The 16,518-nt window shown below is 37.3% G+C and overlaps 1 protein-coding gene across 3 annotated transcripts in view; it reads left to right on the top strand.

Moving 5' to 3' along the window:
- The window catches only part of LOC139734579 (UTP--glucose-1-phosphate uridylyltransferase-like), a 38,371-nt gene extending 22,889 nt beyond the window's left edge, over positions 1–15,482 (top strand). For all 3 annotated transcript variants that reach the window (XM_071645362.1, XM_071645360.1, XM_071645361.1), the window contains exons 6-15: positions 1,511–1,585; positions 2,413–2,546; positions 3,018–3,097; positions 4,070–4,138; positions 4,812–4,843; positions 5,780–5,876; positions 6,824–6,902; positions 8,676–8,839; positions 10,949–11,053; positions 12,237–15,482. In XM_071645362.1, the coding sequence (XP_071501463.1) occupies positions 1,511–1,585; positions 2,413–2,546; positions 3,018–3,097; positions 4,070–4,138; positions 4,812–4,843; positions 5,780–5,876; positions 6,824–6,902; positions 8,676–8,839; positions 10,949–11,053; positions 12,237–12,344 (943 nt within the window). In that variant the 3' untranslated portion in view covers positions 12,345–15,482. The remainder of the gene's footprint in view (positions 1–1,510; positions 1,586–2,412; positions 2,547–3,017; positions 3,098–4,069; positions 4,139–4,811; positions 4,844–5,779; positions 5,877–6,823; positions 6,903–8,675; positions 8,840–10,948; positions 11,054–12,236) is intronic.
- Positions 15,483–16,518: the final 1,036 nt, after the last annotated feature.

Below are 16,518 nucleotides of genomic sequence, written 5' to 3'. Positions count from 1 at the left end.
GTAACACAGAAGACTTGACTCACTTATCACTACTACTGACTATCCTTCATTTATGGGGAAGTGAGTTTAGTTAAGTCATGATACAACAGCAATTCTAGTTTTGACAATCTTAGCTGAGTAAGTGTCTGGTATTATTCTTGATTGATGCTCTTACAAAGAGATTTGGTGGAAATTTTTTGTTCAATACGTTGAAAATTTGAAAATTTGTGATTTACAGGGTATACCATGTGTTATTTGGTATCATTTACATATATTCAAATGTTTCATTAGATGTTCTGAGTGCCTTAAATTTTCATCCGTGTGAACATTTTTAGACAGCTCAGTGAAGTTCAGAAACTTTTAAGACCCCTTGATCATTCCTAGTGTTTGATATGATCTCCTATAGAAGTCAGCTTATGTATAATGTTTATTGCATTACAATTGCACAATACTGTTTAGGTTGTGACTACTTGCATTCTCTTTTGTAGTTGTTATTGTCCTAGGACAAACTAAGTCATTGTCAGTGGAGTATCATAATTCTCTTTTCCCAAGGAAAGGCACTTTTACATCTACTGACAGTGCAGGGTCGATGAATGATTTTTGCAAGTCATGAGCCAGACAAGTACGTGTTTGCAAGTTTCATTGAATAATGAAACAGCTGTGAGAGCAACTCCTTTCAAATATACTGATGTGAAAATATCAGAAAGGTGATAAACAAACGCCACCTGTCATTTAGGGTTTCATTACTAGCTGTAGGCTATCCTTGCTCTATCACATTTATGATTTTGATATGGCATCAACTGAAGCAGAGAAAGAAATTACAGGAGAATCTATGTGTTTGATTCCCCCCTCCTTTTTTTTTGGGGGGGGGGGGGGGGGGGCTGCAGAGTGTAAGAACAGTAAAATTGCTATTTCATTGCACCCATGGCTGCACCCTATTATGACCATGAATAATTCGAGACTAATTTCTAAAACACCAAATAATGCCATTTTAATCAAAATCAAGTATAAATTGATTGATATTAGATCACATCAGGAAGGGCAAAACAAAGAGAATAAGTCTTTGGATGTGTTTGTTGCAAAACGTCTGACCTTCCCGAACATGAAAGCCATAAAATATTAATCACAAATTAGAGCATATGATATTTTTGTTTTTTGCACATCAGTTCCACATTTAAAACGGATGAATACTCATAAATTCGAGGAAATAGCATGACTAATTTTATGGTTGTGTGTGTACCATTTGACACACGGCACAAACAGAGCGTATGGATATTACTGTACAAGGCAATATATTTCGCCCATACGACAGTTTGTGAGCTAGTATGCACAACAAATTTACTGTGGGAATTCATCCCCAATCTAGAGTTATTGTATACCTATACCACATTGACTGTTTTAGGCAAAAGTAAATTGCTCCAAGCCTGTAGATGTGGCAAGTCACCAAAGTGATTCGTACTTTTTTATATCTCAATTTTGTATTGTTAACTATCACATGAATGATCAACATTCCGTGTCTTCTCCAATATAGATATCCAAGAATAAACAAGGAATCTCTTTTGCCCATTGCAAAAGACTCGAGCATGAGTGGAAATAACCTAGAAAAGTAAGTTGTATGGCTGGAAAATATTCTCATTGATCAGACAAATGTCTGGACAAATCACATCATTTGTACTGTAGTCATATTTGTTAGTGGAATTATGGAAATAGTCATCACTTTATGTGAAAGTTACTTTGAATAGTATGAGTGGTCAAAATTGTGACTAGAAACAGCTTTTTGGTCTTTAGTATGATGGAAAATATGTAATAACACCAAAATGGTAGAAAAAATTAATGAAAGGATGCACCTTACATAGAGAATTTAATACATCTTCTGTGGGCAGATGAAACATGAAGTCCTACCAACCACCTTACATGGCTTGATGTTGGTTGCAAATGGAATTCAGTAATTTTTTTGGCATGAATACATCTGCATACACTTGATAGTGTCATTGGATGGTTAATCAAACTTGCCAAAAGACCTTACAGCAAATTGTGAAAAAGCCATGCGTTTAGAGACTACACTTTCCCATTTCTCTTCTGCACTTTCCATTGTACTATTTAAGTAAATGCACTGGTGCACGATAGTTCTGACTTCACTTTGTGTACAGTTTATATCAGCAAAATTTGTGAGATTGATTTTTATGCACTCTGTACCAAGTGTATAGAGCATAAGCTTGAAATTCAACATGTTTGGTATCTGTAAAAATGTATGAATTTACTTGTAAAAGTAAAACATTGAAGACGTTTTTTTTTAGTACAATTTTGAAATATTCTCCCAGACATGATATTGTAAATGCTATTCATAAGTCCTCTCCCTAGATTAACTAAATGAAACTCCTTCAAAGTAAACGACACATTGCATTACTTTTCTCTGATGTTTGTGCTGAACAGCTGGTACCCACCAGGTCATGGTGATATCTACGAGTCGTTCTACAACTCAGGGCTCTTAGACCAGTTCATTCGGCAAGGCAAGGAGTACCTCTTTCTGGCGAACATTGACAACCAGGGAGCCACCGTCGATCTCCGTATCCTTTGAAAATACAATGTATGAATGCACAAATACAACATGACTTCAATTTTCTTAGCATTGGAAATAAATCTGAAATTTTTTAAGGCCATGCGTCGTTTTTTTATTATCACCTCATGGCTGGTGATTCATTCTGGTTGACTCAAAAGTCATAATCTATCTAAAGATGGACTCATTTTGCTTTAGGAATGGATTTAAGAGAAGTCCAGTACTGTAAAAGTGGAAATTTTCATGGTGTTGAAATTTTTGCATATTTCACGCAACCAGAAAGCAGCGCGAAAATAAAAGCTCATGAATATTTTTGCTTGACGTATGTTCCAGTAGGGGATGTCTTGATTCCACGGAATTAAAAACACATGAAACTCTTCTTGCCCGGCTGAGCGCGAAAAATTAGTTGCGCGAAAATATCCACTTTTACAGTAGGTGACAGTGAAATTTGAAATGTATCCTTAGCATTCATTGCTACCAGGAATCCTGACCTTGCTGATGAATGAGAAGAACAGGGAGATGGTGATGGAGGTTACAGACAAGACGAGAGCAGATGTCAAGGTACGCCACCAAGAGTCGTATGTATGCGTGGCATGAACCCCATCTGTGGCCCAGCAGGTTGCTCTTTTGAAAGGATGTTTGTTTGCATTTGTGTGTGCGAGTCATGTAAAGGTGTCAGTGAGTTTGATGCTACTGTGATTTGTGCATTTGATCTGATTTTATCTCGAGTGCTTTTGTTATAGATGGTATGCATTGTACATACCAACCCCAAATGATTAATTCCTACAATTATGAAAGTTCTACTAGTTTTTGGGTAGAAATCAGTAATGTACTCCAGTAGACATGTGACAGAGACAGTAGTGCTTTGGAATTGAGTCACCTATAATGGAAAGCATAAGAATGTCACTGAAAGGTTTAAGTCATTATCTATTGTGTTTGGGAAATTACACCTGTGTGTAAGTAGATGGATTTTGCATTCATGATGTCATACTTTTATGATTACCGGTACTTCTAGCAGTTGTGTTCAACCAAATGCATATTTGCTTTGCTTTGGTGTGCAATAGGCATTCCAATGAATGCAATAATTCTTTCCATAGTCTTTAGAATGTCTCTTTCTTTCCAAAGAGTATTGGCATATATCCCCCTACTCTCTTCTGCTTCTGTCCCAAGGAGTACTGGAGGCATTATGTTTTGGCATTGGCCATCCATCTATCAGTCCATTCGTATGTCTCTTCCTTTTACTGCAATATCTTTAAAAAAAGGTGGCGGGGGGGGGGGGGGGGGGGGGGGGGGGGGGAGCTTGATGGGTTTTCTTGATACTTGGCCTGGATATGGTGCTGTAAGAGGTGAGAAGTGGGGGATCACAGTAAATTGTGTTCCACAGTCAAATTGCTCTTTAAGTTGACTTTTTTTTTTTCCATGACAACAAAAGTTCAGAAATGGAACTGTCAACTCACTTTGGTTCTTGAGATTTAATGCCATGCTCTCTCTCTTATTTTTTTTTTTTTCTTTCGACACACTTTTCTGTTTCAGGGTGGGACACTGATTCAGTACCACAACAAATTGAGGCTGTTGGAAATAGCTCAGGTCCCAAAGTGGCATGTAAGTACATCAGTCTACCATTAGAATTGAATCATTTTACCATCCTATTTCTGAGCCTCACTTTGTTCTAGATGCGTAGTAGCTGTAACATTATAGTCATTGCAGTTACCATGGGAACTGCCCATGTCACACATAGTTTGCTGACTATTTCCAGTATGTTGGCAGGTATTTATTGTGAGGTTGCTTGTGTAGATGTATTCATTTTGTCTTTCAAGACAAAACACAAAGTTAATTGAGCATGCTTTGTATAGAATGGTTGAAATCTTGTTATGGTGTCTTTATGTAAAATTACACCATGCCTTGCATATGAAGACCAAACTAAGTGAAACAAATTGGAGATGATACCAAGAGTGTTTACAATTTTTTTTTTATTTAGTAAGTGAAAGAAATTGTGAAGAAAGGAGACCAAGTTTGAAATATTGTTGAATAGAAGTGTTATGGGATCACACAATCATAGTTATAGTATATCTCCACATAGTAAGTGCAGTATTTCAGAACATTAAAGTTTAAAATGAGAGATATGTCAAAAATAAATGTAAGATGATACATGTGTATCTCCTATTGCAGGAAGCATGGAGAGATGCTGTTTGTGACTGATGTTGGCACCATCGTACAGTTGTTAAATTTTTCATTCACTAAAGGTCCTTTGTTTCCCAAATCTGTCCATTTCTAGGTGGATGAATTCAAGTCTGTGACGAAATTCAAGTAAGTTGTTACAAGAACTCACTTTAGTAGAGAATGTGCAAAATTACATTTTGTTTGTTTAGGGTTCATTCACTGTCAGATACTGAACAAAAAGTGTCCAGAGTAGTTTTCAATATGTGGAAACAAGTTGCTTTTTAAAGTATTGTTTGTGGAGCCAACAACAAAATTTGCCCATTGCTGCAATGATGTCCTTACCAAGCAGTGAATCATCATCTTGGAAGAAATAACAAACGACCAATTGTTGAGAATATGCACTTGCCACAAGAAAATTGTAAATCTGATGGAATGGCAGTTGGATTCATTATACACACACTGACACTCACAACCCCCCCCCCCAAAAAAAAAAAAAGAATAAATGAATAAAAAGATAAATAAATGGATAAATCAACAAACAAATAGAAAAAACAAAATAATCCAACATAGGAATTTGATGCTTTATGTAAAGTGTTTTTTAATCTTATGTTTTGTATTTACCCTCTTAATGTTTGTTTGGTTTTGGGTTTGTTTGTTTGTTTGTTGTTTGTTTTTCACACTTTTTCGTCAATGGATACTGTATGTGGCAGGCAAATACTTGTCAGTAGTAATATGCATAGTGATTGAAACTAAACAGATAATTTCTTGCCCAGGATTGCTTAGTACACACAGAATCATTGCATTGAAAAGCACAATGAATGTCAATATTTGCATATACGTAGCAATCATACGTAGTTTATTATTATGCTCTGTCCTCAGAAATCATGTAATGTCTGCCAGTATTTTGTTGAAGTTGTAAAGGGTTCACCATTTTTGCACAAACTTACAGTTTTATCAGATAAAAGGTCTGTCATATTATACTGCTGGATATGGGTTAAAAAGAAATGAAGTTTAAACTGAGTACCAAATTGTTTCTGCCATGAAAATTTTCGTTAACTTCTATACAACTTCATTATCCATCAGAATCTTCAACACAAATAACCTCTGGATCAAACTTGATGCAATCAAACGTGTGGTTGAGAACAATTCACTATCCATGGAAGTGATTGTCAACAATAAGGTGGGTGTACTGCTATCCCCGATACAAATGAGAGAATGGACATTTACGTAATATTCGACTGCACATTACATTCACTGCATCCCCTTACTATAGTAGTTCTTGCTGCTCTTGATCGATTACTAAGTGAATAGATTGGAGAGTAAATGCAAGTTTTGTCAGAGAATGCATGCTCATGTATTTGGATTTGGAAGGAATGGTAATGTTCATGCTGCTTGAAATTTGACCCATAAACTTAGAAAAGAAATTAGAGAGGATATTTTATTTCGTTATTTTGATGAATTGAATGAAATTCCCATCAAGTTGAGTGGTTTAGCTGGTTTAGATTCTTTGTGATGTCTAATGGTGGCTTAATCATAAAAAGGGGATGGCGAGTAACTGATCAGTGGGAATGCTGGGGGATGATTTTTCCAATCCTTGTGGGATTCATTTCAGAGTACATTATATATCTACTGTTGTGTGAAAATTATTTGCTTCAGAGTGGTCTCATATTCAAGTAATGTGCAGTTTAATGTTTTCAGGTTAGCGTGCCTGTACAGTTAACGGCCCGTTAACAATCGCCCCGACACTGGAAACATTGAACTGCACATTACTTGAATATGAGACCATTCTGAAGCAAATAATTTTCACACAACAATAGATATATATATATAATGTACTCTGAAATGAATCCCACAAGGATCGGAACAATCATCCCCCAGCATTCCCACTGATTCCCGCTGATCAGTTACTAGCCATAATCCCCTGTAATTGTTACAAAGAATATGATATAAATCTTTGAACTCTGCAACATACACAATAATTTGCCCTGAAGCTGAGTGCTTTTCCCCATCTCCTCCCCCCTCCACCCCCCCCCCCCTTTGTGCTTGTTCTGTTTTATTACAAGATGACTTGAAATGTATGCAAATGATAAAGTGGCATTTATCAATGGTTATCGTTGTTTGAAACAGACACTTGATGATGGTTTGAACGTGATTCAGCTGGAAAGAGCCGTCGGTGCTGCTATGAAGAACTTTGACAACCCCTTGGGTAAGTTCTGTGATGGTCAGTTATATCGATGTTCATGCAGAAGGAGACACCCCATGCAATGCTGTCATGTTACACTATAACTGGTCTCCCTACTAGAGATACTGGTTAAGTTTGCGTTCATCGTTACCATTTTTTTTTTAAACGGTCAGTCCATTATTCTATTTCTGGAAGGGAGAAAGACGAGGGTCCAGAAAAACAAAAGAGAAAATTAAATGTGTTCTCACATTGAATGAGTCGTTTGGAGGAAATCTATGGAGACTTAGATGCAATTTTCCCGAGTTGAATAGGTGTAGCCTCTAAATGAAGTGCGAGAAAAACCAGAGGTGTTTAACCTGGCTTTAGGAGATGACTGCTTAGTATCAAAGGGTTAATGTGCCTTATTATAGAAGTATCACAGGCTCATTTGTATGTCTGGTTTACATAGATACTCTTCCTACTCACAAGCTCAGCAGAAGCAAAGTTTTTACTTTAAGATGCTGAAATCTAAAAGCAGCAAAAGGTTTGAGGGTGGGAGGCAAGAACAATTGTAATTATAGTGTGACAGAGTGACAATTTCTAATCAGTTACAGTATTGTGCAAGACCAGTGTGCAGCAACCCACGACACACAATTCAAAGGCATATGCTCATGAGGGGCTATTATACAAATGATGCACAGGATAGAGTGCGTTAGTGGAGGCACGCGTGACGCACTTGTAACAACTGATTGAGTGCGCACTGGTACTGCAGTGCAATGGTACTAAAGTAATCAAAGCCCACCTGACTCATTTCAGCGCTTCCTATTGGCTACGTTCTTGAACCCATTTTATAGCAGTGAATAAGTCACACCATGCTTTATGGTATGCATGTATGCCTCTTTCTTGACTACTAATAACCAACTATCTCTATCTAAAATTACTGTGAAACCTAGTTAAACCTTGAAGTACTGTGAAACCTAGATATAATGAGGTTGCCTATATGTATATAGCATGATACCTGATATAATGAGGCAATTTTGCGGGTCCTATTCCTTATATATTCTTTTTTTTTGGTGTAAATCTGATATAATGAGATACCCAATAGTCCCAAGCAACTCGTCATAATGAGATTCTTCTTTTTATGAGGGTGATTTGGGCAATGTTGTGGTGTTTTAAACCATGAGCAGCATTGATAACCTGCTGCAAAATATTTAAGGATTCATTGTAAAGCAGAGCAGTGGGGCAAGAGCCACAATATTCCATACCATGTGTTTAGTTCAAGGTTACTGCACATATTCATTTGGACAAAACTGGGCCTTTCCTCATATGTGTTGCTATTTCCCATACTTCCCAAATGGGATCTGGACAAATGGTTCTGTTTTGTGTATATGAGTCACATGCTTTAAAGAGTAAATTGATGTATAATGTCAAGTATATTTTCATGACGAATTTGCAAAGTTATGTGTAGAACATACAGCAAGGCTTATATGCTTCAAGTGTTTTTCCTGTAATATTTAGGAGTGACATAGTGAATACAATGAGGTAATTCTCCCAGATCTGATGATCTTTTAACAGTGAGGTTCTCCTGTAGAGTATATAATAGTCATGAAGTTAGACTTCCTTTCTATAGTTCAGCTAACAAATCAGATGCCAGACTTTACTATTGTTTACAATTTTGCTTTTTCCTGTTGAGTTTGTAAACATCACTTTTGTAAACATCGGGTAAAGCATGATAGAAATGCCTGAAACACTCCCTCTTCACTATAGCAGTGAGTGAATGTCAATGTGTCGTGGTAATCTGCCTGTCACGCTCCCCAGGTATCAACGTCCCACGGAGTCGCTTCCTGCCGGTGAAGAAGACCCAGGACCTGCTGCTCATCATGTCAAACCTTTACACCCTCAAGTCCGGCACGCTGATGATGAGTCCTCTCCGCCAGTTCCCCACCACACCCATCATCAAGCTTGGCACCCAATTTGACAAGGTTTGGGCCAGGCCACAGAGTTATTCTTGTGTTCTTATGAAACTCAAAGTGATAAATGATTATCATGATAAACTCACAATTAGTATGCATGGTACTATTTGTAATTATGATAGTAATAGGAGTATTGTTTTATTGGAAGAAGTCAGCATCATGTCGGTCCTTGAGTAAAATTTTAAAAATGCCATGCTGAAGAGAGAAATATAAACATTAAGGGTTTGGGCAAGGCCACTCAGTTATTCTTGGATTCGAGGAAAGTCAGTGTGATAAATAGATAGGATACTGTATAAGCTGTTGTTTCCGGGTACAGATATTTTCGCGAATAAGGAGGTCAAGGACATTGTAGAGGGAATTTTTTTTTTTTTTTTTTGAGAATTGATACCGAGGCTATTGTAAATGCATGATTGTCCTAGCACATTTTCATGTGTCATTCAATTTGTGTTCCAGCAGCAACCTTTGCAGAAATAACAGCTTAGTAGTAAGCCATGGTATGCACGCATGATTTTTTTTGTTTTATTATTATTATGATAGTGGATCAGGTAATGCCAGGAGGAGTTAATGGCTATTTGATGAAATTTTCAGGAAGTCCATACACAAGAAATAAGTGTAATCATAACATAAGAATGATAGAATAAGGATGTAATTGATGACACAAGAAAAAAAAGGGAAAGTATTTCATTTTTAAGTTAAGCTATCATTTGCCAAGTAACAGAAAGCAACAATTAAAGACATGTACCGGTACTATGTGTAGTCTGTTATTTTGAAAGTGACTGGGTGAGGAATATATTACTGTATGCAGATACTCCCTTAGAGAAATCATTATTGTTATGCCACAATATATGAGCAGTCTGTCCAGTTGAAGCAACTATCATTGATACAAGTTTATGAAATACACCTACATACTGGTGTCTTTGATGTTGGGGATAACACCAAATTTTCTACAGGGTAAATCTCTCTGTATAGGCCTATACTGTATTATGGTACAACAAAATATTTGTATGCATCTTGAAAGTAGGGTTACGTTTTGCTCCCTGTGAAACACCAGAGCATGCTGTTGCCCAATCAGACACTTATACGATATTACAGGGTTCGAAATTGGCGATGGTCCGCTGGCCATTGGCCACCCAAAATCATGTCGGACTAGCTAAAAATCATAAAATTCTGAAGTAGCTAGTCCGTCTGGCTAGCCAAAATATTGCTTCAGTGTCAAAATTGATTCTAAGTAGTCAGCCTGGCTAGTTAAAAAAAAAGTTAAGTGCGACCCCTGTATTATATACTCTATTGGTGATATTCAAGGAAGTTCAAAATCCATGATACGAGGCATGGTGGTACATTTGATATGGTTGATTTATGAGAGAATGTTGTGTGATCTATACCAAATCTAAGGCATTTGAAAATCTGTGTGAAGTAGGACAGAGGTTGAATGTGTATACTGAGGCATCTGACTTTGCCTGTGTTAAAGTCAGATGTGTGCACCACCCATAGAGAAAAGGTGAATTGTGATTAGGAATTTGTTTTCCAGAGTATTCAAAGAATCTTTTCAATTGAAGCATTTCTTCTCATTCATTTGATTGTTTGTTGAAATTCTTGGAAAACTGTGTAATCTTATTCTTGTAAACTGATTGCAAGATTTGCCAGTGAAACCATAGCCTATGTATGTTCTCAAACATTCAGCTTCCAACATATCTATGACATGTTGTTCACTGCTGAATTCTAGCTGTCTGGATTTTGCTCACTCATGGAGTCTGGGTCAGTGATACAGCTTGCTCTGTAACACTGACTCACAAAGCGGAATGGACTCAGTGCAGTACCTAAACCTGTGTCTGTATTAAATGAGAGACATACCGATACCACAAATTCTGACATACTTTCTTATGTTGATCAAGTCCTTATGACCGTCTGTTGGAAACAAAACAAAAAATCCCCCCCCCAAAAAAAATCAAAAACAAAAACAGAAAAACATCTGTCCTTGTTCATTTAACACTACCTGGGGGGGGGGGGGGGGGGGGGGGGGGTCAGACATGGGCTGTTGTAAAAGGTTGTTGGGTGTCAAATACCTTCATATCCTCTCAGTGCTGACATTCATTTCTTATGTAATCTTGTTTCCTGCAGGTCCGAGACTTCTTGAAGAGATTTGCGAGCATCCCAAATCTTCTGGAACTGGATCACCTGACAGTATCAGGTGATGTAACCTTTGGCAAAGGTGTCGTACTCAAGGTTAGTCCATTGGCTTGAAACTTCCCATGTTTGTGTGTTTAAGGCGATTGTTTTGTATGAGGTGTTTGTTTAAATTTTGTTTTGATCTCAGGCTGAGGCACGCATTATTTGAAGTAGTCATTCAAGGAATCCTGATATCCTCTGTTCTTTTAAGAATGCTGAGCAGATTTCTCCACATGTCCCAATTAACTGATGAAAATGAAGCAAAACAAACAAGCAAATAAACCCTGAAGCAATTTTATTATAAATTTTAAGGATAATATTTATAAATCACATGACACTCTTAAACAGCACAATCAGGTTTCGAAAATCCTTGACAGCCCTAGACAGTCTTTGAAGTGAGCTTTGTGTAAGTTATACAAGATAATGTGGCTTGAGGAGATTGTACCAATATCTTGCTATTGTTGTTGTTTTTTCTTATATTTTTTCCATGAGTTATTCTAATTTGTAAAGTTTGTCTCTCTGTGCCTTTGCTGCCTTCACACTTTCCTCATAAGACTTTTGTGTGTGAACTTTCAGAAGATGGCCCTGTGTGTCCTCAGCATGCAGGTTTTTTTGAGAGAGCAAAATGAAGCAAATAGCTTTTAGGCATGTGAACAGTGTGAAGGGAAGAATACCTGGCTTATCAGCGCAATGTATGGCTAGGCTATGGTCACAACACATCCCCCCCCTCCAAAAAAAAACCCAACCCCCCCCCCCAAAAAAAAAACAAAAAAACACTTAAATACAGCCAGCTTGGTAGCTGGGCAACGACTTTAATAGAGTTTTTACCTGATGCCCAAAACACGCTTGCTGTCCGTGTGGCAACCGCCCAGGCGCCAACCTAATCGAACCGTTGAGCAAGGTTGAAATGGTAATGGGCATATGCCACCTCCCTGATCAATAGATCCCCTGATTTTGCCAAACACCGTGCAGACAGCAAATCTTCTGCTCACCTCTCTGAATTGCGACCAAAGCACTAATTTGAGTGTAGACTGACTGCCTCTTTCTGCAAAATTTTCTTTTTGGTTGAGATAAGATATTTTAGACTACCCCCCCTTTCACTAGTTGACAAGTCTAATGAAGACCTGTTTCTGTTTCATCCTGCCATGTCATGATGCATCTGTCTCTTTCACTGTGGTTAAATTACTTTATCAAGAAAATTTTAAAAAGTCTTTGCTATTCTTACTATTCTTCTTACCAGGGCACAGTCATCATCATCGCCAACCATGGAGAACGAATCGACATACCACCTGGGGCACTGCTAGAGAACAAAATAGTTTCCGGAAACTTGAGAATCCTAGACCACTGAAAAGTCATCAATATATCAGAGATTCTATCACATTTTTTTTTCGTTATGATGTAAAATGTGTACATACCTAATTCATGTCTGAAATAGACCGGCCAATATCAGAGTTTGAATGCAGTTGATTTCTCTGCGAGGGAGTTTCTACTGCAAGTCAAGTATGATATGAATTTGGAAAAAGCAAGTTGTGAATTTTACAGAAACTCACAAAAACTTACAAAAAAAGGATGAAGTGCTGACTTTTGAATTGCCAAATTCAACTGAACCTCTTTACACTGTTGGCTATCGACAGGCTATAGATATATTGATTGTGACTCAACTGTGAAATCTTGATTCTATGCTTGGCTTTGCAGTCTGTTGTTTGGTTATCATAATGCATCGTAGACGGTGTTCTGGGTTTCTGTGATCTTCCATGTTGGAGGCATAATGATAACAAGAATTATTTTAATTCTGTGATGGTGTGCGTGAAGTCAATCTCATTTCTTCAGTGCCAATGTACTGCTGCTTGGGAATTGCATTGTACTGAACTCTGTGATGTAGAGCATGGGAAGTAGGAAGCCCAATATGAGTCACTGTCAGCCAGGAGGAAATAGAATGTGACGTGAAATACTTGTTATTGTTGTCAACAGGCCTTCCCTTATTGTTCCAAAATCAGGCATTAAATCTGATTCTGGAAGTGGATATATTTGCCTTATGAATTTCTCGTTCTTGGCAAAGTAAGAAATTTCAAGTGTTTTTAATTCTGTAGAATCAGGACGTCAATGACTGGAACACATGGCATTCAAAACAAAAAAATTGCACTAGCTTCTGGAAGCACGAAATGCACAAAAATTTCTGCGTTTACAGTATTTTTTTTTTCTGTAGGATTGCCAATAAGATAAAATATATCTTGACTACCATTTGATATTGATAAAGAACATTGCTCTGACTGTTTTGGTTTCTTTGATATGTATTGTCTGTAACAAATGACATTGATGAGAAGGGTTGAATGGGTTCCCAGTGTGCTGCTTCTTCTTGTAAAAACCAATATGTTATCAAGAGTGAATTCACAGTTGTTTGTTTAGGACTTTTAATTTCGATGACCCACGTTTGTAGGGTGGAGTTGAACTGAGAGCACACTAAAACCCCCATGTGCTTTACATTGACAATTCTTATTCTGTCCATTACAAGTCTGATTGTTGACCAACAAAAATGCTTCTAAATGTAAGGCTATATTTGGTCTTTTTCACCACAACTAATCAACTGCCACCAGCATAGTTGGATAAGGAGATGTGTGTATATATATGCATACTATATATCAATGATCAACACTAACTTTTTTTTTTGTGGTGCCCCATTAGGATCACTAGAATCTATTAATTTGAAATTTTGGTGGTCTGAAATAAAAGGAAATTTGAAAGATTCATTTAGAATTTTAATCGCCCCCTAAGGCCACCAAAAGGTAGCCGCCTTGGAAATTTGGTGGCCCGACATAATTCTAAACCCCCAGGCCACCGCTAACATTAAGTCCTGATATGCTTATGTGTGTGTGTATATATTATATATGTGAATATATGCACACATGTAAAGTAGAGATAAATCAGTAAAATAACATAAGTGAGTGACAAATAGTATCATGGTAAAAATCTTTCTCCAGTCTTAGTTGGTAAATTCTTCCGACAAGTCTTCAGTCGGTGTTGTCAAGATTTGCTGTTGCCACAGAGCTACCAAGGTAAATAGCAGACATCATGTTTTTCATGATTATAGGCAGCAGTCTTTTTACAAGGTTAATCATGGCTTCTAAAAATGTTAGGTAGCTGTGCAGTACTTGTATTGATGTTCTTGTTCTTTGCCCCATCGTTTAGATAACTCAGACCTCATTGTGCAAAACGTTCTTGTTCTTTGCCCCATCTTTTAGATAACTCAGACCTCATTGTGCAAAACATGTTCTTGTTCTTTGCCCCATCTTTTAGATAACTCAGACCTCATTGTGCAAAATATTGAGCATAAAGCAATTCCAGATGTTTTAGCTTTAAAAAAACTTTAACCATGTCACAGCCAAAGCCAAGAGCATCATACTGTTGGCGATCATCCAAACTGTTGTGTGCAGTTTTTGCGTAAGTATGGCATTTCGAGATAATCGCTTTTGAAGTTTACCCATTTTTTCGATCATGATTGCTCTACTCTTATGTCTGGCACTTTCAGTCATTTTTGTAATACATATGAGTGTAATTCTTACTCTTACATGTGATGTATTCATCAAATTCTATTGTTAGGAATTAGGCAAGAAATCGCAAGAGATCTATATGTATGTTCTTTTCAGTTTGCAAAGACCGTAGTCATTTACCATGTATACGACAGTTTTGTTGACCGCGTGCACTGCACTTGTGGTCAACAAACCATCGTATATCACTATGATTATGCGCAAAGTCAGTGCACCCGATATACGACGGTTCGTTGACCGCATGCAATGTGTTTGCTGTCATCCAAACCGTCGTATGTAGGAGAGGACGGCGTATCGCTGTGTTTTAACAGGCGCGCCCAAGCTGCACGCGCCTATGGGGAAATGAACGAAATGAAATTATGTGACTCTATAAAAGTGATAATTACACAAAAATTACATCAAGTCAGAAACTGAAAATTTCACAATATGTATAACGGAATGTCTACTATTGAAATAACTGAAAATCTCAAAATGGAAACTTTGACCGAAATTCGGGATATAGGACGGTTAGGATTACCACCGACAATTTATGAGAGCAGTGTACAGTAACAGTAACAATGCCACTGGCATTTTAAGATTGAGTTTCAGAGTGTTGATCTGAAGCAGTTGATAGGCCCCATTTTTGATGACCGTTTACGCCTGAAGTAATGGCTGCAGTGTTCTCTGTTCAAGGTGGTCACAGATTTGTGTATTCTCGTTCTTCGCATGGTGGTGATTCCTAAAGGAGTTTAACTCTGAACGAGCTATCTGTTCTCTGACAGTTGAATTCCATAAAACATATAGTTCCATCACATTATCTGGGAATTCACATACAGTATTATCATAGTGATAACAATAGTTCCATTAATACTATCAGTAGTAATAATGATAAAATTCATAATAATTACACCTATTATAACAAAGATGTGAGATGTTACAGTCAGTATCAGTAAAGATCTACAAGAATGACAACAAACAAATTTCTCAGAAGTGTTTTATTTTCTCCATTCGAAAAGGTTGGATGTTCTTCAATAATGTGTGCATGTAAGACATATTGAATTGAAGATAGACTCTGCCTTTGCCAGCATTGGTCAAATTGTAGTCAAAGATCAATGATTTAAGTTCATTGTTAGTTTGTGATACGTGCAACAGTTAATAGAGTACAAATGTATCAGGAATGAATGATACAACTTGGTGTAGGCCTAAGTGAAAACAGGTAAATTTTTCTGGATTTATTTGTTCTGCTGTTGCTAGGATAAAATTGCAGTGTTGACACATGTATTGGGGTCAGAAGTTAAGATTATTTGTAGAATGGGAATCGACAAGCTTGGCAAAGACAAATATGCAAATCAGACTTCAAAATTAATGGATGATAACTAAGAAGATAAGTAGAAGGCATATCAGTCCATGTCACAACATCCAATTTAGTGGGTTTCATGGTCATATATTACTTTTGAGTTACTCATTCTACTAAGATTTTATATTCTGTGAAGTGGAAATTTTCATATGAGTAAATTTTCATGTGAATATTGTTGCACTCCATCGGTAGGATAAATTTTACATGTTTTTGACTCTACAGAATCAAAATGTACAGGAGTATTACATACATCAAGCAAAATAGTTTTGTGCTATTTTCAAGCTAGTAAAATGCTACACAAAATTCTGTGAAAATTTCTACACTGCGAAAATATTCACTTTTACATTATAGTGTGCGCAAAAATGAAAAAGTATACAAGGGAATGGGATCCCTATCCCCAAGAATGCTGGACTGTGTGGGATATGTGTGTATGTTTGTGTGTGTACATACATATGTGTGTGTTTGCATTTGTGAGTGTGTGTGTGTGTGTGTGTGTGTGTGCGGTTCTTAATCATTGGCAAGCAATGCCCCAAACTTCTCACGACTGAAACAGCATGTGATGATCATTAGGATGTGCATTATTATTATATTTTTTTTGGGGGGGGGATGGGGTGAGGGAAGGATGGAGGTCAAAGGAATGG

The sequence above is a fragment of the Diadema antillarum genome, unplaced genomic scaffold, assembly GCF_040938485.1.
Source record: "Diadema antillarum isolate AM-2024a unplaced genomic scaffold, OU_Dant_1.0 seq00000533_RagTag, whole genome shotgun sequence".
Taxonomy (NCBI): domain Eukaryota; kingdom Metazoa; phylum Echinodermata; class Echinoidea; order Diadematoida; family Diadematidae; genus Diadema; species Diadema antillarum.
This window is presented reverse-complemented; position numbering and strand designations above follow the sequence as displayed.